This window comes from Micropterus salmoides, unplaced genomic scaffold, assembly GCF_014851395.1.
Source record: "Micropterus salmoides isolate LMB-PRFRI ecotype aquatic unplaced genomic scaffold, ASM1485139v1 Ms_hic_scaffold_19, whole genome shotgun sequence".
Classification (NCBI taxonomy): Eukaryota; Metazoa; Chordata; class Actinopteri; order Centrarchiformes; family Centrarchidae; genus Micropterus; species Micropterus salmoides.
This window is the reverse complement of record NW_024041039.1, coordinates 15030131-15052554: the sequence shown is the minus strand read 5'-3', so window position 1 is coordinate 15052554 and position 22424 is coordinate 15030131. Positions and strand designations below refer to the sequence as shown.

General features: G+C 43.1%; 1 protein-coding gene across 8 annotated transcripts in view; it reads right to left on the bottom strand.

Annotated features, from left to right (window-relative positions):
• Positions 1 to 583: 583 nt before the first annotated feature.
• The window catches only part of qkia (QKI, KH domain containing, RNA binding a), a 74326-nt gene continuing 52485 nt past the window's right edge, over positions 584 to 22424 (bottom strand). The window contains exons 5-8 of one of the 8 annotated variants that reach the window (XM_038729392.1): positions 6634 to 6742; positions 4813 to 5250; positions 2750 to 2824; positions 584 to 1509 (exon numbers count right to left, since the gene is read on the bottom strand). In XM_038729392.1, coding sequence (XP_038585320.1) covers positions 1493 to 1509; positions 2750 to 2824; positions 4813 to 5250; positions 6634 to 6742 — 639 coding nt within the window. In that variant the 3' untranslated portion in view covers positions 584 to 1492. Of the gene's footprint in view, positions 1510 to 2105; positions 2825 to 4812; positions 5251 to 6633; positions 6743 to 22424 lie in introns of those variants that run through there. The other 7 variants (XM_038729396.1, XM_038729391.1, XM_038729395.1 and 4 more) reach the window with 7 other exon arrangements.

Here is a 22424-nt window from a genome sequence, read left to right as displayed (position 1 = left end):
TTAATTGAGTAGCATGTTGATTTAGTGTTAATTGCCTGCGTTCGCCTCCTCAAAAACAATATAATGGGTCAAAAATCATCTAACTGACTGGCTTGCTGTTCCAACTGAAGGCAGGCACCACAAATTCACACCTTTCCAAACTGTAAAATCACAAAGAGAGCCCTCTGTGAGACAGATGCATAATTGCAGATATATAATTCATTGAAAAACCCTTTGGCTAAATATGCACACTTAATACTTTTTTTTTTTGTCTTTTTAATCACAGCTCAGTTAACTCATTGAGATATTTTTCTAAATACATCAGGCACTGTATAATGGATGTAGTGTGGATGGGGGCGTAGCAGTGGTCAGTAGCTAATAAGCACTGCTCCAATGTCCCCGAAGCCTCAGCACACCCTACTTTCATTGTAGTATTAATTAAAAACACACGCACGCGCGCACGCACGCACACACACACACACACACACACACACACACACACACACCCCACCCCCCCCAAAAAGTGACCCCCCCCCCCATCTTGCCCTTCATCATTTCTTACTTTCTGCAGCCTGCTTCAAACATCAGATTGCGTTTTGTTTTCCAGAGTTAACCACCTGCCTTTTTTAGCTAGCCAATTTAAGCAAAGCTAATTAGTCAAATATGAACAAACAGCAAAACCAAAATCAAGTGGAGAAAATGACTCTAAAGTAAAGCCAAAAAAAAAAAAAAACCAAGACAGAAGAAAAACACATAAATCATTAAAAGCTTCTTTTGCAATCATTTCAGCCATGCTTTTTTTTTAAAAAACAGACAGAAAGCTGTTTGGAGGTGCACACCCAGAATGTGTCAGCTCATAATTACATCTTAGAGCTCAACAACTGCACTACATGTGAAAAATGACAGAAATAAAACAAGTTAATGTGAGTGTATGTTCTCTTTCCTTCCATTTCTTTTTCTCTCCCAATAGGTGGGGCTTGGAACGGGAAGGGAGCAGGTAAGGGCAACCTTTGGGGGGGGGTTATGTCATTACTCTGAAACCAAATGGTTTGCGTCAAATAGATATTCAGCTTCAATTCATACAAGTGAGGTCACCAAATTAGAGCAATTAAAGGAGGGGTGGTGTGGGCAGGTTGGGGTGGGGGTCTTTATTGCTATATAATTCAGTGCAGATTTATGAGTAATACCACAAACGCATCCACCCAGTATATGATTCATGAAGAAAAAGAAAGAGAAAGAATGGGAATTGAACTCAATGAACAGAGGGAAAAATGAATATTACACAACTTTGTTGGGTTTTGTTGTGTTTCTGTGAAGATTCTGCGTTGGTTTCTATTTTTTGTCAGAACGTGTTAGGGTAACTGTACGGGCAGGCGCCTCTCTCTCTCTCTCTCTCTCTCTCTCACTTGCGTCCGAGAGGCTAGCAAAAGGCAATTACCAGTTAACTGATCAGCAGGCAGGCTTGGGGCGGCTCGTCATTGGGTGAAGAGTTCAGAGGTCAGAAGGTCATGTGTTAGTTGCCGGTGGCGGCTAGGTGGTTAGAAACAAAAACAAAACAAACAGAAAAAAAAGATAGAAAGGATATTAGTGTCAGCAAGAAGAGACTGGAATGACATCATTTTAACAATAAAATGAATGCAATCTCTTATGTCGCCCCCTGCTTTTAAGTCCCCTGCCAATGTGAGATGATTGAAACCAGCTAATCTCATTATAATCATGACGTTGTCACGTCATGATCCCAACTACTAAGCAGCCACCCTGAATCAGGTAGCTTGGTGGTTTAATTTAAGCGCACATTGCCCCCAAAACCACAAAACAGAAGCAAAGAGAGGCCGAACAGACAAACAAAATAAGAAAAAAATCTAGTGTTTTAGTGTGTGTCAAGTTGGAGTGCAAGTTACAAACACTGTGATTAGTGATAAGGAGACTTACAATAACTAATGTTATGTGAGCGATAACTGTGACTAGTGGTAAATGTGCAATAAATAGATGAATCGATGTTTTCCGATTCTTTCTCTTTATTTAGCAGTATATTTTTATATAATATAAATATACACAAGAACCATAAATACATTTGATATAAAATGCTCAAATATAAAATGACAGTACCTCATGTACAACTGAAATATTAAAAATGTATTTTAGCTTTATTTCAATCTGTTCGCAATACACTGGAGAAAATGCAAGCTACCTCAGCTTATGTCTGTGCGTGTCTATCTTCTATAGAAAAATAAAATGCAAAATGAATTTAAATTTAAAGGTGAAATGGTGCCTGGTAGCAGCATGGCTACTTGTCTTCTCCCTGCTAGGTCCCTCAGATACAGTATAGAAATGCTTCTCCATTTTCTTTGCTCCTTATGAGCCGAGGAGATAAATCATGTATGGGAACAAGCCTGCCCCATTTTAGGCTCTAATCTCACATCAGAGGAATGTCACTGTACACCTTCAACACTGCCTCCAAAAGTACTACCTGTCCTGGCTTCACAGCTGCATGAACCAAAAGCTGTTAAGATCACTTTCGCCTGAGCTTTGACATATACACAGTCGACACATACTGCATATGTTAAGTACTAAATGTAAACAAAATGTGCATACCACAAGCAACCATTTAGCTGGTGTGTGGATGTATGGGGTAGGAAAGGTGGTGGGGGGAAAGGAAAACAAAAAATACAATAAGACAATATACAAATTCTCAACTAAGGCATCGAGGCATAATAATCATTGAAATTCATCAGTCAATAGCAGAGTGTAGCTAAGAGACTAAACTGACCTCTGTCAGCGGTCACAATCCTTTGGTAAGGATGGACCCGCGTGTCATGCCGTCTCACTTTAGTAGCCATTGCACCTAGATTGTAACAGGTCCACAAGGTTAGAAACCATTCACTTTGAGCAGGGGAAAAACAGTCATCTTTTACAGTAATAACATTCACATTTTTAACTGTTATCATTATAATGCTTAGATAATACAATACACAGAATAGCAACATAATACAGATTATAGTACATATACACACACACCACACATATCTTCTTTTTTTACGTGTAGAAAAATGCAGTAGACAAAAATAATACATCTATTTGGAATTTTAACTTGGTATGTAAAAAATGCATAACTTAAGTAATAAAATTCCACAGTGCTCAAGAGTTATATGGAGGACTCTTTAAAAAGGGGGGCAGGTAAGGGGTACAGACTCCTGGGCTGTCTGTAAAAATAATGTGATTCTTCCTCTGGGATCCAGAGGGGGATTGAGAGAAATTTGTCTCTTTATTTTGAAAGGTGAGGAAATCTAATACAGCTCTGATGGTAATTGAATAGTGCCAGACACCACCTGCCTCTCTCCCTCTCTTTCATTTTCTCTTTCACCATCTCTCTCCAGGTCAATCTGTTCACTGCCGGCATAGGCTGTCATTCTCCTCCTATTTTTGTAACAACTGATTTCTTCCTACCACATTACTGGATACTGCCTCGGATACATGACGCAAACAAGCTGCTGTGCAAGTATTACAAAAATGAAATGCATGCCGGAATTAAGAGAAAGAAAGCCCTCCCAGAGGAAGAGGGGACATGTGAAGTAAGTTTTAAAATTCAACAAGGATTCTGTTCCTTGTCAAGTTAAAAGCGAGTTTTGCCTTTTGACTACACAGACACCTACGCTACTCTGAAGCAGCAAATGGCCTGACATTTCCTTATTCTAAGAGAAGCCAGTGGTGGCCAGATACAGTAGCGCGGGCAGCTGAGCCAAGTGCATGAGTGTGTGAGAGTGTGAAGAGTGTGTTCCACAGGGCCCTGTGTTGCTGAAGGCACCAATCGATAGTGTGAGTAAATAAAATGCACTAAGCTGGTGTAACCCTGCAAGTTAAAGAGAGAAAAGCCAGTCAGCTACCCCTGTCTGTTCTACACATGACTCCCAGAGGCGCCTCAAAAACACAGGTCAGCTAAAATCACACTTGTGTCTGCCGCTGCCAGATGATGCAGAGGACAATGTTAAAGGAGTACTGTGCCAAATTATAGCTGGAAAGCAATTCATAAAGGCCTCTTCTGTCTTGAAGTGGGAAGCAGCTTTGCTTTTGTTAACTACAGCCTCAATACAACATATGGTCTTCATATCAGACTCTTTCATCAGTAGATGTTCAGTTGTCTCTTTGGTAGCAGATGTGTTGAGCTTAAAGCACTACTGAGAATGAATATTATATATAGACCTTCATTTTGAACTGTACTCCTGACACAGAAACTAAGGGGAACGTCAGGTATTAGCACAGAGCTTAAGTTCAAGAGGGGTGAAGCTAAGACAATGGGGAGAGGGGAAGGAGAAGAAAAAAGGGAAGACTGGAGGAATTTAATGAACATCCCCAGTGGGAGTGAGAGAGGGACTACAGGCATCAAGGCCTGCCTGCAGAGAACAGCACAGAGAAATGATTTCAAAAGCTGCAGAAATCCGAGGGGATCTGCCGCCAGACTGAATATGCCTCCAGGCCAGTGCATGAAAGGGTTAGAGAGCAGGCTGCGTGTATGTGAGCGTGTTCTGTCAGCATGCCTCATTTCACACTGAGGCAAGTCCTCCTATATAAACCTTGCAGAAAAGAGGCAAACCTGAGAGCATAACTGTTTGGGCGAGAGCGTAACTAAAACAGTGAAGTAACCTTAGCCGAAATTATAAAGAAAACTTTCCAAGAGCCTAGCCCTCACAAGGTAATTTCTGCCCCCTTTTTCCATTTTAATACAGTGTCCATATGAGCCACAAAGCTGGTCATCCTATTACCACGAGCTTCACCAGCACATCCACTCTGTGAGTTTGTCTGTTTTTGATCCTCAGGTGGACACGACATATTTACCTTTCAACAAGTCCTGACTGTGGCTCATGGAAGCCGCGTCCAGCACCCCTCCGGGGTAAAACAAGCTGCCCTCATGTCCAGGCTGGCTAAAGTTGGCCGCTGTACCTGCTGCACCCATGCATCCCCAGGCTCTCTTACCTAGAACCCCACTGTGCTCGATGGGGTACTCCAGCAGGGAGGTGGGTGCCAGGGCGTAAGGGTAGTCATATGGGGAGGTGTAGATAAGCCCGCCATCCGGTGTGGGAGGCACCAGGGTGGGGGTGCCATTGGGCAGCATGGCAGCCATCTGAGTGGGCCGGATGAGGTTCATGATGGGGGCCCCAGCTGGTGTTGGGGGCCGGAGTGCCTGGGGAGGCAACACCTGACCCGTGGGGGCCGCTATGAGACGGGGGCCCTGAGCGGCTGCTGCCGCCGCTGCAAGAGAGAATGCAAGGGTGGCTGCCATAAGCAAGAGAGCGAAGGACAGGAGTAGAAAGAAAGGAAGAGGACAAAAGATAAAGTGTCGTGTGGTTGATCATAATCACAGATGAACAGTGAAGGGTGAAAATACAAAAGGAGGGAAAAAAGAGGGAATGGGAAGTGGCAGGTCGGGGGGGGGGGGGGGGGGGGGGGGGCAAAAGGGAAAATTAGTCCATGCAATGATCAATGGTGGTGAACCACAAAAGGCACAATCTGTTGCAAAGGAAAAGTCAACATAGCCAAACAAAACAAAAAATAACCCCTCACACCAAAACACAAGAAGCACAGAATGCTGCTGTCACCCCAATGCATTCAAAGCGTACAAATCACCACAGCAGCTACACATTCATCTACTGGAAATGGCACAGGTGAGGTATACAACACACACGGCAACAGAAATGGAGCTGTTCACTATATGTGGAGGAGAGACACTCAATGAAGGGCAGGTTTCACAGAAGACGGATCAGGAATTTTGGAGATCAGTGGGAAAGTGCTCCCCTTAAGTGGTTAGCAACTTAAAAAAATTATGACCCTCCACACTGTCAGCAGTCCATTTAGGTTGGATAATGTACAAATGAATAGACAAAATCATTTTTATATGGTTCTGCATCAGCATGTGCTATGAGCTGTGCCACACAAGCTTCCCCAAAGGCATGTCAACTGAATCAAGCGGTATGGTAACTATGGTTAGGCGGTGGGCCAGTTGGCTACCATTTGAGCAGAGGTTAAATAAAGAAAATTACACAGTGAAATTAATCACATTTCATTTCATAAATTTCAGCCCAAGTATATAGAAGAACCCAGTTTATGGTCATGTCTAAATTACATTTTAATTAAAAACATAACCATGGGTCCAGTGAGTAAAATGCACATGTATTATATATGTATATATAAGCTACATTTTTGGGGCTAAATTACAAATCATATATGTGATTATGCATTCAGAAATGCCATTTGGTGATTTGGGAGCAAACACTGTAGACGTGTGAGCTAGTGACCGACATGCAGAGTTGAGCAAGTGGAATACAAAAATATGCTGAAAGTTTAGAGTCGCCAAAAGCAAGTGATACAGAGCGATCACATCTGGATTGGGGGTGGGGGGTGGGTGAAGGAATGGATGAAGAAGAAAGATATACAAAGTAGAACAGAATGGAAGTATTCCTACTCGTGGTTGGGTAGGTAAACATGAATTGTTTGGAGAGCTTGAGAGAGATGTCTGATAGTGGGTCAAACATAATATGATAATGTGTACACAGGAGGTCTGACTACACATAACTTTATTGAAGGAAAACAGTATTAGTTAATGAGAAATACAGCAAAACTAAACTGTGGATATGTGTGTGTGTGTTCGTGGCAGCTCACTTGATAGGTGATAACACTCACGTGTTTTGATGTTGTTGTCTCTGTATGTCCCATTGAGAATAGCTAGCTCCATCAGCTGCATCTTCTTCAAATTGTCTTCTCCCTCCGCCTGTGAAAAACAGAGACGTTAATGCCCATTCCCAATAACACGCCGCACACTAATTCCACACAAGCTGAGGCCCCTTTACAGGCCAATTGAAACAATCCACATGACGACCATTTCACCTAACTACATGCCCGGGTGTTGTTAAAAAGCTACAGTAGGGCAGCTAAATCATTTAGACACTACATGTCATCTGTTCTCCACAAGCACCGGTTGGACTGGGTTTAGGCAAACAGAGATGGAGATAAGCTAAAGTGCTGTTGTCATGGCAGAGTGCCTTGTTGTTACTAAAATGCTGACAGAGACATTAAGTGTGGGAATACATATGCATAATCCATATCAGAATGATAATTACTGTAATTTTCTTTGCTCCCTTGTGCACAATCAAATGTGCAATAACCGCCCTGGCTAATGTCAGTCCTGTCAATTAATGTTTGGATAAATAAATACAAAAGCCGCAGCCACTGTCATTATCGCCAAATTAGGGGACTGAAATTATTCACGGAAAGCAATTAAGATAGCACCCCTCCCCCCACTCGCACCCATTCCTCCCCCTTTCTTTTCTGCAACCGCCCCCCCCCCCCCTCCCAAACTCCATTTCCCTGGAAGCTACCGAACACTCAATAACCGTGACAACACAAAAGCCCCTGTGATTTTCCAGGTTGTACATCATAATTTAAGTGGGGCCTTATGTGAATTACTCTCCAAACTGAAGGGTGCAAAGACAGGAATGTGAAGCTTTGCTGACCTCCTTCCACCTTAAGTGAGCTATTGATTTCATGCCCTTTGCTGCTAAAACGTACTATTGTGATGTTTGCTCACTCATCATTTCAACTCACAAACACAAAGGAAGTTGGCTCTAAGAATTCTGCATGTAAACGCATCATGTGCACACAGAATAAGACAGGCCAGCCTATTAGTGGTCGCAGTAATAAAACCAAGAAGGCCGATATAGAACCTCCTCCGTTTCTCTATCCTACCTCTGCGCAGAGTCTGACTCTTGGACTAAGTTTAACAACAGTCTGCCGCTCTAGTTGGAGGACAATGAGGAAAGAGACGTACAAGAGGAGAGAGAAATAAGGAAAAAAGAATGAGGGCTCAGAGTTAAGCCCTCCCCTGAGACTCCTCTTCAGCACAGCCACAGAGAGAGGAAGAGAAAGAGCGAGGTTAAGCAAAAGAGAAAGTGACAGAGGCTGGTCTCCCTTGACTAAATATAAGGCAGTGGCTTCAGAGCAGTCACAGTATTCAGCTGTGTGTGCGCGCGCAATGTTTAGTGTACCACAGAGATGCCAATTAACGAAGCAAAGAAATTCTCTCTACTGCATTCTCTCCTTCGCTACCTCCACTGTGCTCTGTCTCGCTTTTCTTTTAATGGGGAAGTCAAAAATGACGCTGACATTTTTCCAAGCTACAACACTTTTCCCTACAAAGACAAACAAAAGGCTAGTAAAGCAAACACTAGTCAGTCCTATGCACAATTTTATTGCGGCCTGATATCAAAATGATAATACTCAACAAATGGATTTAACCAATTACCATCTAATTATTAATAAATTCTGTTCAAAATAGCATGGTAATGTACAAATGTGAACCTATATTTTATATCAAACCAACCCACAAGCAGTTATCCAAACTTAACACATGAATTAAAAACTGTGCATTTATTTTTCTAGAATTTTGCTACAAACATACACACAAACACCTAAGTTGCTCTTTATTGCCCAGCCCTATTTTGTTCCCTCACTAAAAGCCTTGGAGTTTAGGAAAAAGAGCCATTTGACATGCAGTAACAACATGATAACCAGGCTAGGCTAATTGAACATGACCCAGGTCAATGGCAGGCATGGCTAATATGGGCAGGTATACACTCCTCAATGGAGAGCCAAAATCACTACTAATTAGATGCTGCAATCTCTAAGCAAACACTTGTACACATGAATGAACAAGCCCTGAAATAGCTGCCTATCACCCCTAAAAGAGTGCCGTTACCTCTCCCTGTGTTGCTCTTTACTTATTACATCACAAATTAAATCAGATCTTGACCTATACAACCCTTGTACAAAAAAAAAAAAAAAAAAAGAAAATAGGTAAAACACAAGTCTGCTTTGCTGCTTTTCACGAATCAAAACAGCTGTTTTTTCCTTTTTTTGTCCGTCTCCCCATAAGCTGTGTCAGTGGTTCTTTGGAAGAGTGCCAAGCTGACAAAATACAGAAATGAGATGAATGAAAGAGAAAAAGGCCTGTACAAAATAAGAACATAACTTCACCAGATGCAAATCAAGTAGGGTATTACATGTGGTTCTGTATACTTTCAAAATACAAGATATTTGTGACAATGTTAAAAGGCAAACACTTCTCTTTGCCTTCCTTTATTGTCACTGTATGGAGAGCTGTATAAACACTATCCACTCTACTGAAACCATATTTGTCGCAAGCTTTCCCCAACACACAGGTCTGCTGTCTCCCAACAATAATTTATATGCCTACTTAGTCTTTTCTCTCAAATCAAGCGCAGAGAACCACAGATTGTTGGTGCCTTTGTGGCTACACTTAAATACTTTGTGACAAGACTAACCTTTTACATTTCAGACAAAATAATGAGATTAGAGAATAGAGTTGTTGGGTCTCTCACAAGATGTGATTGTATGTACGAAATAGTACATGCTGCTTGGCAGCATGCTGCTGTTGCTCAGGACAATTACATGCTGGGATATGGTGTGTCTGGGCTGTTTGTGTTTGTGTGTCGTATGATGATGGATCTGCAGGGTTGTGGGGGTTAAACGAGCACGGGGCAAGAGGGTGCCACCATCCATCCAACCGCATAGGTGGCAGACTGCCTGTAGAGAGGAGAGAGACAAAATAGAGGGCAGAGCGAGGGGAAGAGCGCAGATGCTGCTGCTAGGATGAGGTGTGCGCTGCTGTGTGTGAAATGTGTGTATCCCCAGAGGAGTGCTGCTGATATAGCTCCATCTTCTCACTAACACAGTTTGTTAGCTAAAGCCCCCAAACCCCGACAGATCATTTCTGTTTAACATCTGAAACAAGCTAATTTTCCCCCATCAAAATACAAATTCCCTGCTGCAACATTTCTCTACTGTCTACTGTCTACTCTCTACTACTATCGTTTTTGTTCTCCGTAGTACTCTGTGGGTGTTTGGGAAATGTTGGCTGGTTGAGCTACACAATACAATAAAGACGGCAGATCCAAAATGGCTGCAGACAGGAGCTGCAAAACCAAAAGATAATGGTGGTGACACAGCTGGAGTGGCGTTGGATCGACTTAAATCGTGGTGCCTTGGGTGCACTGGGCCAGCTTCCTGCCACAGAAGCACTGCTTAGATGAATGTCTGATGAACAGCGCCAGGGAGAGCAGTTAACACTTTAATGTTGCCTTGCTCAAGGTGTCGCCACAATTAACAGACTCCTCAGTCAGCATGCACGCCCATAATAAAACATTCACTCAGACGAGCCGTCACCAGGACTGTGTGGTGTGTGTGTGTGAGCATGTTGCATGTCTCTGTAATGATCTGGCTGCTGGAATTCCCGAGAGAGGAATAGCTGCTGGATTACAGAATAAGGGGGATGAGGAAAGGAAGTTTTCCTTTATCATCCCTAACATGCAAGCATGCATGCGCTTAACACACACACACACACACACACACACCACACTCCTGTCCATCAGCAAAAAAGCCACTCAATAAAGCTGCTCTATCCACAAGAATCAGATTCAATCAATGAGGCCTATTTGTGAAATCAGCAGAGCGGTAAAAGCTATCAGGGAGGAGCAAGACAGAGGGATGAGGGAAGGAGGGAAGAGGAGGAGGGAGGAAAGAGTGCGATGAGCTAAAGTAGGTGAGCCGTGTCCCACTGCCACTACCTGACAACCCTCCGATGAGGTTACTAGATGCATGCTAAATCACTGCCATGCTTCACTCTTTTGTGCCTGCCTCTTGATCAAAGTGTTTGCTCCAATGTTGATGAATACAAACTGTAGCTAATGCCATTTGTTACAGACAAAAGAGCTTTTGTTCAATATTATATGTGCGTGTGGACGACAATAAGCAATATATGAGCAGCTTTCTCAGAGTGTTTACAGGGCTGCTCTCTCACTCTCCCCCCTGAAACCCCGACTTCAGGCCCTTTCCTATCCATCTCACCTACAGATAAACACAACAGGCGCCTGGATTTGGTTGGATGAATTTGCTTGTGTATATGGCTGCAACTGAGGGGGAGTTTTTGCTCATATCTGGCACGAGTCACCATCTATGCAGCTCAGCGAGATGAAATGATGAGCAGTGGGGGGGGGGGGGGGGGGGGAGAGAGAGAGAGAGGAGAGAGAGAGAGAGAGAGAGGAGAGAGGAGAGAGAGGGGGGGGGGGGGGGGGGGGGGGGGGGGGGGAAGAGAAAAGCTGCTGCAGAGCAAGTACAAGAGAAAGCGTGAACGATTGTCTTTGAGTCGGTGGAGAGATGGCGCGAGATATGCAGGAAGAAGAAAGGGATGGCTGGAGAATATGAGACAAGAAAAGACAGACAGCATAGTGAAAACCAATTTGTCTGTTCCCCAGTGGGTTGACACTGGCTAAGGCCTGCTTTCCTTCCCTGGCCTCACTGCCTGTGATCACAAACAGGCGTATATGCACACATGATTGTACACAGACAACCACACACACATATCTTAGGCCTTAGCAGGGCCAGGGTCAGGCTCTTTCCAAACTACTCCAATTACCTCAGCAGTAAACACAGCCTGCCCTGACTCCCTCCTGGGATACAGAGAGAGGCAGAATGTGTAGAACTGAGAATGAGAGGGTGGGGGGCAGCAGAGTGGAGTGGAGGAGGTATTGGGAGCCTCGGGGAGGGAGGGGTAGATGACTTCATGTAGAGGGGGTGGAACTGGTAGTGGCGGCAGCTGGTTTTTCTTGCGTTCCCCTCCCTTTCTCACCTCCCTTTTGGTTCCTTCCCAAACTCTAACATCTGGAGGAAAATGATTACTCTCGCCACGCTGCCAAGACGACTTATCAACAATTCCACACTCTCCAGAAGCGGACGGTTAGAGAGGAGAAAGGAAGAAGTACTTGTAGCAAGCTTCAACACATCTCCACACTAAATAAATAAGCGACAAGAAAGTTTAATCAATTCTAGTCAACTAAAGCAAATTTGGAAGCTGAACTGGGGTAAGAAATGAAAACGCATTTGCAGGAAACCTGATTCCCATGTTTTCAGACAAGACTATAAATCAAGCGCAAAAATAAAAACACATGCGCCACACACAACTTTTTCATGGAAAAACATGCATTATTCAAGTACAAAAAGAAAATTCAAAATACTTACATCACATGAAAACACATTAAACCCTTTTCACTTTTCATTGACAAGTACAACTACAGGAAAACATGTATGAAACGCTACACAAGCACAAATAACCCTTTTCCTCTTTCATAAAAAAGCACCTTTAAAGAGTGTGCTGGAGTAAGTGCAGCATGTCCTTTCTGAAATTCACAGCTGCATTTTCAAAGACAATTTCCTTTCCTCTGCCTTGCTCCTCTGCTTTTGCGAACATATCTGCCAAAGGAATCAGGCCTCAACTGTATTTTCCTTTCCCCAAAGACTAACAGCGCAATCTCCTGCAACTCTCCTCTCTGACTGTCTTCTACTTTCACAACGCTCCCGTAAAGCCTCTTTATTTCTCCTTTACTCCCTTCCTCACTCCCAGACAGCTCTGTTAGCGATGAGCGCCATTAGTCATGCTAAACCACCAACACACTAGCTCATTAGCATAGAAGTGAACCTGACTCCAGTCAGATTATTACAAAAACATCTCTGCTGCTCCGCCCCATTACTGTCAATCACACAGCTTACTGAGGTACAGTTGAAAGTGGCACATTACAAAGTCAGGAACTAACTCCACTGTTAATACTTCACTTTCTGCATCATAACAAAGCTCATGAGTGCCAGTGTGTCAGAGCAAAAGGTCTGTGTGATGTAGCGTTAGTGGGTGCTCAGCATGTTACTATATGTTGCAAAGAAGTATTCATTTAATTGGTAGAGGCTAGTTTACTCCCACAGCTTCTCTGGGGTTACCTATAACATGCAAAGTAAGTGCGGGTGGCCAACACAGTCTCACAGTCACCTTTATGGAGCTTATAACAGCCTTTTATTGTGCCGGAGAAGACTGAAGTGGGCAGCCTTGATGCTCTGAGCCAGCCCCATCCATATCAACTGACACACGCACACACAGACTCAGTGCCACTGACAGGAAAAAGGAGAGGAAAAGGAGAGAAGGGAAGGAAATGTGATTTAAAAAAAAAAATTTTTTTTTATCCCCCATCAAAAGCATTTCCAATAGTACAAGAGGAAACGCTGCGTGGGGAAATTCTGAGTTGTTTATCCTGAGAAACTAGGGTCTTATTCTATGTAACATAAAAGCATTAAGAGGCGGATTAAACTTCATATAAATAACATAGAAAAATATATACACAGATTTAACAACAAGATTTAGATATATTATTAAAGCTTGTTGGCCTTCATCAGCTTTAACAAACAGATGATATTACAGGCTAAGAGCAAGAAGGATCATTCAGTCCTACCATGTTGTACAACCCAACAAACAGCTGTCTGTTTCTCCTGTCCCGCTTTCTCTCACCATCATCTGTTCCCTGCCTAACAATAAAATTCCCTTTGTTTCCACTGTCCTCCCAGCCCACATTCCCCTTTTTCACCCTCAATTTCTACTTTATTCAACCATTTCTATTCTATTTCTCCTTCCACATTCCCTTTCTTCCCTTCCTTTAATCTCTCATTCCACCAGGCCACCAGACGGTGTATTGTTCTGTCGCTGCGATCCTTTAATGCCATCCAATCGAGCAGGGAATATCTTGAAGGGATTTGGCCAGGGATGATTTGGGAGCTTTAAATACTACTAGGGGATTTGCATCATTCAGAGATCCTCACTTGGAACTGATCACCAAGGCCTTCTTGGAAGCCTTTGGATAGATCTACCTGGACATTTGCAGTTAGCCCTGTAACACTGTTTTTTAACTACATGTTTTTAAAAGACACCTTCCTGGCATCCTTGGCTCTTGCTCAGTTCAACAAGCCTTCTAAAATCTTCCATACTTCCTCTAATTACTCACATCAACAATGTAAGCATACAAGGCTCATTATGGGACAGATCTGGGTGTTCAGTCAGGTCAACTCATTCACACAGAACTGAGTCTTCTCTACACTGCATAAATATGTCGCCACATTGCAAAGTGGTCTTGGTGGATTTGGTTCACCGACTGGCTTGCAGAGTCAAGTCAGTTCTGTGCAAAGCCGCTACAATATATTGCTGAAAAGGATGATAGGGTTACAGATGTTGTGCGTCTTCTCTGCCAAGAAAAAAAAAAAACACACTGGAAAAACATTTCAACTGAGCTTTTTGAACAGAAAAAAAAGAGAGAAATGTTTTGGGTTTAGTTTTGCTTTGACCCACTGAACACAACCCAAGTCCCACCATGGGAAAACCAGTCAGTGCAATAGACAGCAAGTGAAGTATTGCAAACATCACCGCGAACAAACAACAACAACAGTGTGAAAGAGAGAGAAACGAAGGGGACTGCAGGGTGGGGCAAAGAAAGCCATCAGTCCATAGTTGGCTGGTGGGACTGAGTGAATGGAGTTTGAAATGACTTGAGCAACGGCTGGCAAAGCGAGGCATCACAGACTGTAGGAGCCGAATTTGACGGGCGGCCTTTGGGCTCTCTAAACGCTGAGCTCTACACAATCCTATTTTCCTGCCTAAACACTGGGACACACTGTCGCTGGAGAGGCAGAGATCAAAGCATTGTGTGCGTGTGTGTGTTCCCACTTTGCAGATGTTGAAACTTGGCCCTGGTAGGCCCTGGGAAAGTTCAGAAAATACTGCGGGTGGACAGTGTGTGTGTGTGTGTGTGTGTGTGTGTGTGTGTGTGTGTGTGCCGACAAATTGCAAACGTCTTAATCAGCATTACACCTTTGGAGACTCAGGGTCCGAACCGCGACCTATCCCCTACATTCGACCCACATAGGCACATATGACAACATCCACACACATATGTACACATCTGCATTACTTGCCTCTCTGTAAGGGGATTAAGGAGACCTTCAAAGAGAAGGAGAGATTGGCTGGGGGCTTGCAGGGTCCTTCTCCTTGCCACTGGAGAACCAGGGCAGATTAAAAACAGCCCAGGCCTCTCAGCCTGCCTTGTTACTAGACTCCTCTTCCTGCGCACTGTATTAGGACACTTGAAAACCCCCCTTGAGGAGCCTAGCACAACCAGGTGGATTAGGAAGGAAGCTATTTTACAATGATGTGAGAGACCTGGGTGGTTGGGGATCAAAGTGCATGTGTGAATGAAATTATTATTATTTTTTTTTTTTAAAAGGGCCGTACAAGTGGGTAAGGCAATATTGTAAGTGGTGCACAGGGCCTGTGTACATAGAATGCACCTTCACAGGGGATCTTGGCTGACTTAAAACTCAAAATGAATGAGACAAAAGAAGGAACAGGACTAATTCCCCTTAGAGTGGAGAAATGAAAGAGATGGATTAGCAGCAGGATGATGTTTCAAGGAGAAGTAAGGGAAGGAAGAATTCAAGAGAGAGTGCAAAAGAGAAAGTGCTAATTGCAGCATGATGAGGCTGGGGTTTGGTTCAGGACCATGGGTGACGTTTCATAACTTGAGGACACAGAGCTATCACTGACAATAAGTGAATTGGCAGCAGTCTCCTTCACTCTAGCCTTTTAACATTTAGGCTTGTTTAAGTAGTCAGACTACACTTTGTAATCACTAATACTTTGTATTATTTGATCGAACTGTTGATCGATCAAAAATATATATGTGGATATTTTAAGCAGTTAGAGCTGCTGAATATTCTATAACTAGGATAAGTGCAGCATGCTTAAAGGTCAAGCCCATAGTAACAAATTAAATCTAACTTACTAGTTTACTATTTAACCCTCCCCCAACTGTCAATGACTGAGGGATAAAACAAGTGAGGGAATGTGAGGAAGGAGATGAAAGATGCCATTCAGCACAAATGTTATTACAATCTGAACCCCCCCCCCCGCTTTAGAGTTTTCACCATTTCCTGTGGCTGACTCCGTGAGCAGACTCCTGATGAGGAGAACAGCAGGCAGAGTGGAATTCAAAGTCACACTGCCTCTTTTCTTGTACTTATGTCACTATGTGCTTGCAAACACATTTCTGAAACACAAACCCCACAACAACTAATGAGCATACTATAACTCTGCCCCTGCACAGACAAAAGATATTCTGTCTATCTTAATTAAACACAATCACTAACATGATCACAAAGCCACTGCTTCTTTGTTTGGATGCTTTAAATTGTTAGAAGTTATGTTATGATAATTAGCATTTATTTAAATGGCATGCAGCTTTATCTGATCGTGCCTGCTGTAGATTGCTGTTTTTTTATGCGTTTCAACATATTACGAGGCAGAGTGGCCAAGTCTTTCCTGATTGGCTGAAAAAGTCTGCCTGTCTTTCAGTCGTAGGGCCAGGAAATTAAAGAGGAGGAGAACAAGATCAGGGAAGGTGGCCAGGATTAGGCAGGTTGTTCCCTGCAGGGGTACTGTTTCTTTAGGTTGGAACCACCTGTCTACCCCCAGGAGAGCCATAGAGCTAGAGATGAGGAGGGATGGGCAGATGGAAATGTGGAGAGGAGGGATGGCAGGGGAGGAACCCTTGGGCCAAGACCAGATTAGGCACACTCGGAAAGAAGCTCAATAGTTACCGTATGTAGAACAGCAATAACAAGCTCAGACCAGAGGAATGTGTGCAACTTGGGAATAATTAAAATTGGGTCCAAACACGTAACAGAGGCTTTTGAGGCATATCCTTTCCACGCAGTGACCCTCCACCATGCTTCTTTTTTGTGTACAAGTGTGTGACTGGCATAGTTGAGGCAGATAGCTACAGCCTTTTCTGTGGTTTGTAACCTGGATGTTGTTAACAGGATGTGGTGGCCTTCAGGTAATGGAAGAGAGTGCAGAATGGCTTGTCCCCTCAATCACCCGGAGAGAGAGAAAGAGAGCAGTGGACAGCAAAGGAGAGGGCAAATACACAACAAAAACAGAAAAGAGAAAGGACAAATGGGGGGTGGGTGGGGAAAGACGGGTAGACAGAAAGCAAGGAAAAATCAGAGAAGAGGGTAGTACAAAACACATAAGAATGGGGCTATCATATATAAGAGATGTCTTTTCCATATACATCATGCACTGAACCACAAGAAAGGGTAGTGTTACAAAAATATGTTTTTTCTTTCTTTCTGTATTATCATGTTCATTCAGAGAAACCATCCCAATTAAGGGGAAGAAGTGAAAACATATTTGCTGGTTAAAAAGAAAACCAGCAAAATAAAAAGTATGCAAACAATATAAGTGAAATATACAATATGTGCCAACCACCCCGGTCTTCTAACGAGACTTACCAAAGAGAATAGATGGTGGCTTCCCTTCCCTCACATTTCTCAGCTGGTAAATACAAAAATATTCTATTTTGTCCTCTCCTACTCTCTCAGAGGTACAGAGGTAAGGCCCAGGTAAAAATAGCTCCCAGATTGCCAATAGTTGTGTGTTTTTGTGTGGGTCTTCTGTGTGATTTGACTGGTTTTGTGTGTGTTTATATTCAACACAGTCTGTACTGGGCTGCCAGTCAGGGTCTTCCTCTCAGGTGTTTGAAGCTAATGCCAACATTCAGGCCAGAGGAATTAAGCATTTTATTGTTGCTGTGGTGTCTGGAGTGTAGTTGAAGAGTGGCTGCTGGACCTAAGTTTGCCAGTTAATTTGCGTAACCAAGAAATTCATGAAGAAAGGCTTTTAGAAGGGTAGTAGACAAATGTCTTCATGCATGCTTGAATAAATACTATTTAATCTGACACGGCCAATTATGGTCACTTCTCGCACAATAACCAATCAAATGACATGCAGTTGTAATCGATATTGAATGTGTGTCAGAAAAGCCACATATTTGTTTCCTGTAGTAAAACAGTTTAAGTGTTCAATTCCAATTACCCACCTATCACCTGTAGATCATTAATCAGGGGTAATTTATATTTAACTGTTTGCTCCCTACTGCTCTCTGGTTACACAGTTTCAATAGGTGGATGTGAAGTACCTGTCTCAGATGTATTAGCAGGGCATATAGGGACCAAATAAATTAGTACAAAGAGTCTGAGGGTGTGAAGATGGATAATGATGAAAGTGGAGGACAAGAGGATGGCTGGGAGTCAAAGATCATCCAGACTCCAGGCCTGCTCCAATCTCTACTGTTTGAGAGTGAATGGAAGCCAAAAAAATACACACACACACACACTGACACACACACTAACTAGAGGCAGAGTAAGAAAACAGCACAGCAGCACTGAAAGAGGAGTACAGTGATGCAGTCTTGTCGTCTCAAGTAGGGGTCACCAAGTCAAGGAAGCCAATTAAAAAGATGATTAACATTCATGTGGGAGATGCAGAGTCTACGTGCAGGTGGGTTGGGCTCACCATTCTCTCTCACACACACACACACACAGAGAAAAGAACAGTTCAGCCTGTTGTAACAGTAGTGTTCTGGGTGGAGATCAGGAGGTTAATATGATCCAATCCAACTCCTTCATTAGCCTGATGAAGTTAATAACAGCCTAGGGAGACAGAGAGGCTGCCAGGTTGACTAAAACTATCTACCTACTGCCCGCCTGCCAGCAATGCCTCTAAACCTACTTGAGCTGGCTGGCATAGTGAGATAATAAAATTTGCAAGTAAGGCTGGGATTCGTTAAAACACTTTTGATACCGGTACTGATACCTTGACTTACACATTATGGTACAATTACTTACTTCAAAAGGAGAAAGCTCAAAGCTCCCCCATGCCTCTACGACGTGTAACATTAGACAGCCAATCACCAGAATTGTTAGATTTTGGTACAAGCGTGCTATATGCGTATTGGCTCGCTGACGCTGATGAGGTTTACTTTAGATATCAAAGTTTGGTACGGAATGAGAGGGCATATCTCAGTACTTGTTGGTATTGAAGCAATTTGGTCGGTGGCATAAATATATCGCTATATAAATATATATAGTTGTTTGTGTGTTTCTGTACTGGAGGCCGTACAGCTAGGTTAAAGGCAATAAACAACGGTGTAATCAAAGATGTCCAGGAGTAATTGAAACATACAAGATAGTTTTATCAACTTCTTAGCCAAAAACACATAATCTCCTGCACACTATGACCACAAATGTGCAGTTTTAAGTGAATCACACTATAGAAGACAACACCTGTTGCAGACCATTGCCTTTAAAAGCACAAATGTAATGAGCATCAAGTCCAGGCAAAGGCATTCAGAAGCCAATCATCCAGGCTCAATGAGAAATGTAAGGGTTCTTACGGATACGGCTGAATATTAGGAGAGTAACGGTACGTGTATTCGTACCGGACCGTTTTGGTACAGGACTTTCGGAACGGTGCACATGTGCACCGAATGCAGTCTTTAACATCATATATTAGGCTTGTTTAGTGTGGGACATACGTAAATTCCGAGTTTCCACACTGACATATTAAGTGGCGGACCAAATCACCGCCTTGCGGTGCTACACAAGCAACTAGTGATTTAAGCATCACGGCCAGTGCAGAGAAGCCAGAGCTTTAAGACCCTCCCTTATTATTAAGGTCTTCTGTTTGGGAACAATTCGGTTTCCTACTGATATACAACAACGGACAAGTCGATAAGACGAAAGCAGTGGTCCGACATTTCTCAGTAGTGATCGGATATGTTTCTGGCAACACGTCAAAGTTGCTAACTCACTAATGGTATCACACGAAGGAGAACGTCCCTGCGACAAGGGAAAAAAAACAAAAACGAGTACAGTGCAAACGCCTTTCGGGATTAAAACACTTTTTTTTTTCTTAAAATCAGAGCAGGCCTTCAAGCTTGGATTGATAATGCTCATAGAATAAAAGAATAAGAAGAATGCTGCACTGTAATCCAGTGGGGGGGGGTAAATTAAGAGCAAATAAGAGGAGAATGGTAGTGATAGGTAGGCCTAACAGAATAAACATCATTAATTGGAGAGGCACACATGGATGGATGCAGCCAGATGGTGTTTTGTACTCATTTGTCAGACACTGCTGACACAAAGTAGAGGGGAGAGTGAGAGCTAGAACGAGAGAAAGAAAAACAAAAAGGGGGTGTTTATTGATTGCAAAGTCAGTACACTGCTGCCTCGAACAGACTTCCACTGTTTAAATCTAGCTCTGCATGTTCTGCATCATCTTCTCTCTACGCCTGTGCCTCTCCTGTCTGAGTGGTTCTGATGGTGCTGCCATTGTAGCACTCTGCCAAGCCGGATGCATACTGGCGAGTACAGACACAACACCCTGCAGATCGCCAAACTTGGCGTCCATTAAAGTCCATCTGTCTGGCTTTTACAAAAACACCATCTACTGTATGTTCTTCCTCAAAGGTGGTCCTTTGCAGAGAGAGAGAAAGGAAAGAAAATATATAGAGAGAGAGTTGAGGAGAGACCGAAGGCTCAGGGGAGCAGAATATGACAACAAAGCAGCAGGCATAGAGGTTTGCCCAAAAGAGAAACTTAGTATTGGCCTCGAAGGATTAGAATGAGATTGGAGAGCCACACACAGCAAGGGATAGAGAGCTCTCACTTTGCTATCCAGTGCCAACACATTCATAAATCTGAAAAAAGATAAGTGAAGCAATGAAACAATCTCCTATTTCCATAATGTGGACTAGAACTACACAAGTAAAAAAACACTAAACAAAAAAACTAAAACCGAACTTTCAAAAAGGGGCAAAAGAAGGATGGAGGGAAAAAGTGGGTTATGGGGCACAAGGGGGAGGACTAAGCTCAAGCAGGACTGGGTTCCCACCGTATTGGAAATGGAGAGGAGTGCTCGAGGCATCTGGTTTGCTCAGGCTGCTACCACGCTGACTTTGTTCTCAGCCATGACCGGTTCCATTCAGGGAGACATGCACTTGGCTCTCCAGGGCCAACGTGCCTTGTGCCAACTAGCTCTTTCTTTCTCTTTGTGCCGTTCTCCCTTCAAACCTAACCTTTCCAGATTCTCAGGTGCTCTATAAAAGTGTGTCTGTGTATGTGCGTGTGTTAAGAGATTCAATGTTAGTCTGCTAACTCTTTTAATGTACTGTAGGGACCTTGCGGCGAGTGCCAGCAGTCACTGCACTGAATCAGATGTAGAGCAGTGTACATAGCATTATCTCAAGCTTCCAGACATGGTGGATATTTTAAAAGCACGGACCAGGAAAAGCAATTGTCAATACACCTGGTTGGGTGCAGGTGACATCAGGTACAACGTTGGTTTGATAGGCTACATCATTACGTAATAAACGTCCACGGCTCACCTGCTGCTGTGGAAATGGAAACGCGAGTTGTGTTTATTGGGCGACTTTATAAAACATAATGATGACAAAAACAGTCAACAGAGCAGAAGATAGGCCTACAAGCAGAAAGAAAAAGAAAGAAGTGGGGCAAGCCGGTGGTGTTCAGTTAGATTAGGTGTGCGTGCATGTGTAGAGAAAAGAATGACGATTGAAGGGAAACGCAAGGTGAGTACTTTAAAGTGGTTTAGGAGTAAACACTAAAATAGGGTCGAGAATTAAGTAGAATTAAAATGGCAAAATATGAAATGACCTTCTATAAATAAGGTAATGTATTCTTCATATAACCCCCCGGCCACAGTACACTGTCATCCTGTGGGGAACACTGATTCACTTTCTAGACCAGCAATATCACAACTGAAATGCAAAGGCCAAAGCCACTGCACCCTGAACAATACCATCATTTTATTACCGAAGACAAATCCTAGAAAAACAAAATGCAGAATGCTTTAAAGGGACGCCTAAAAAGAACTCTTAATATCTAATAGGAAACGTTGTTTTTAGGTGAAAGGACTTGGGGTTACCTACGCACAAGGTCTTTGTCTGGTCTCAGATGGCTGTGTTCAATTGTCTACCTGTCTGTCATTTTCCCATAAGCCTTCAAACGCAGCTGTGACCTGAGGGAACCAAGGAGAATTTATTATATCCTTAACAATGCCCAGTGCATACACCTGTCAATCACCACACACACACACACGTGCTTAAATATACAAATAGACACAAAAAACAGAAATACAGCCAACCAGAAGAAAAATGTGTGTGGGGACACAAATACAATCTCAGCTTCACCCATCTATCGTCACATCTGCCATTGCCTTCCTGCAGAAAGAGAGGATCAGCGATAATTCTAAATAAGCTGTCAAACAGAGCGATCACATCGCTGCTCGTTACCTACATGACACCAAAAGACCAAGACTACCTTTAACCACTGTGCAGAAAGCACACATGGTGGGCAAGGATGGTAGTTTAATTTGACTGTGGTTAAGCCAGTTAACCAGTATAGGAAGAGGCTTGTCAGGTTTTTATCAGAGCCCAAAAGGCTACTAAAATGTAAAAGATACCCTACTTTTTGTGTCTTGCCCAATTCCTTTCTCAACCAACCCCCACTCTGTATAACATTCTGTGCATTTAAATTGTACATTAACATGATTTTAATGCATCTCTCGACTAACATAATTATTGGGGGATTAAAAAGTAAATCTACACTACCTCACTCAGACAACTGCTGCTGCACAGCTTATGGTGAAA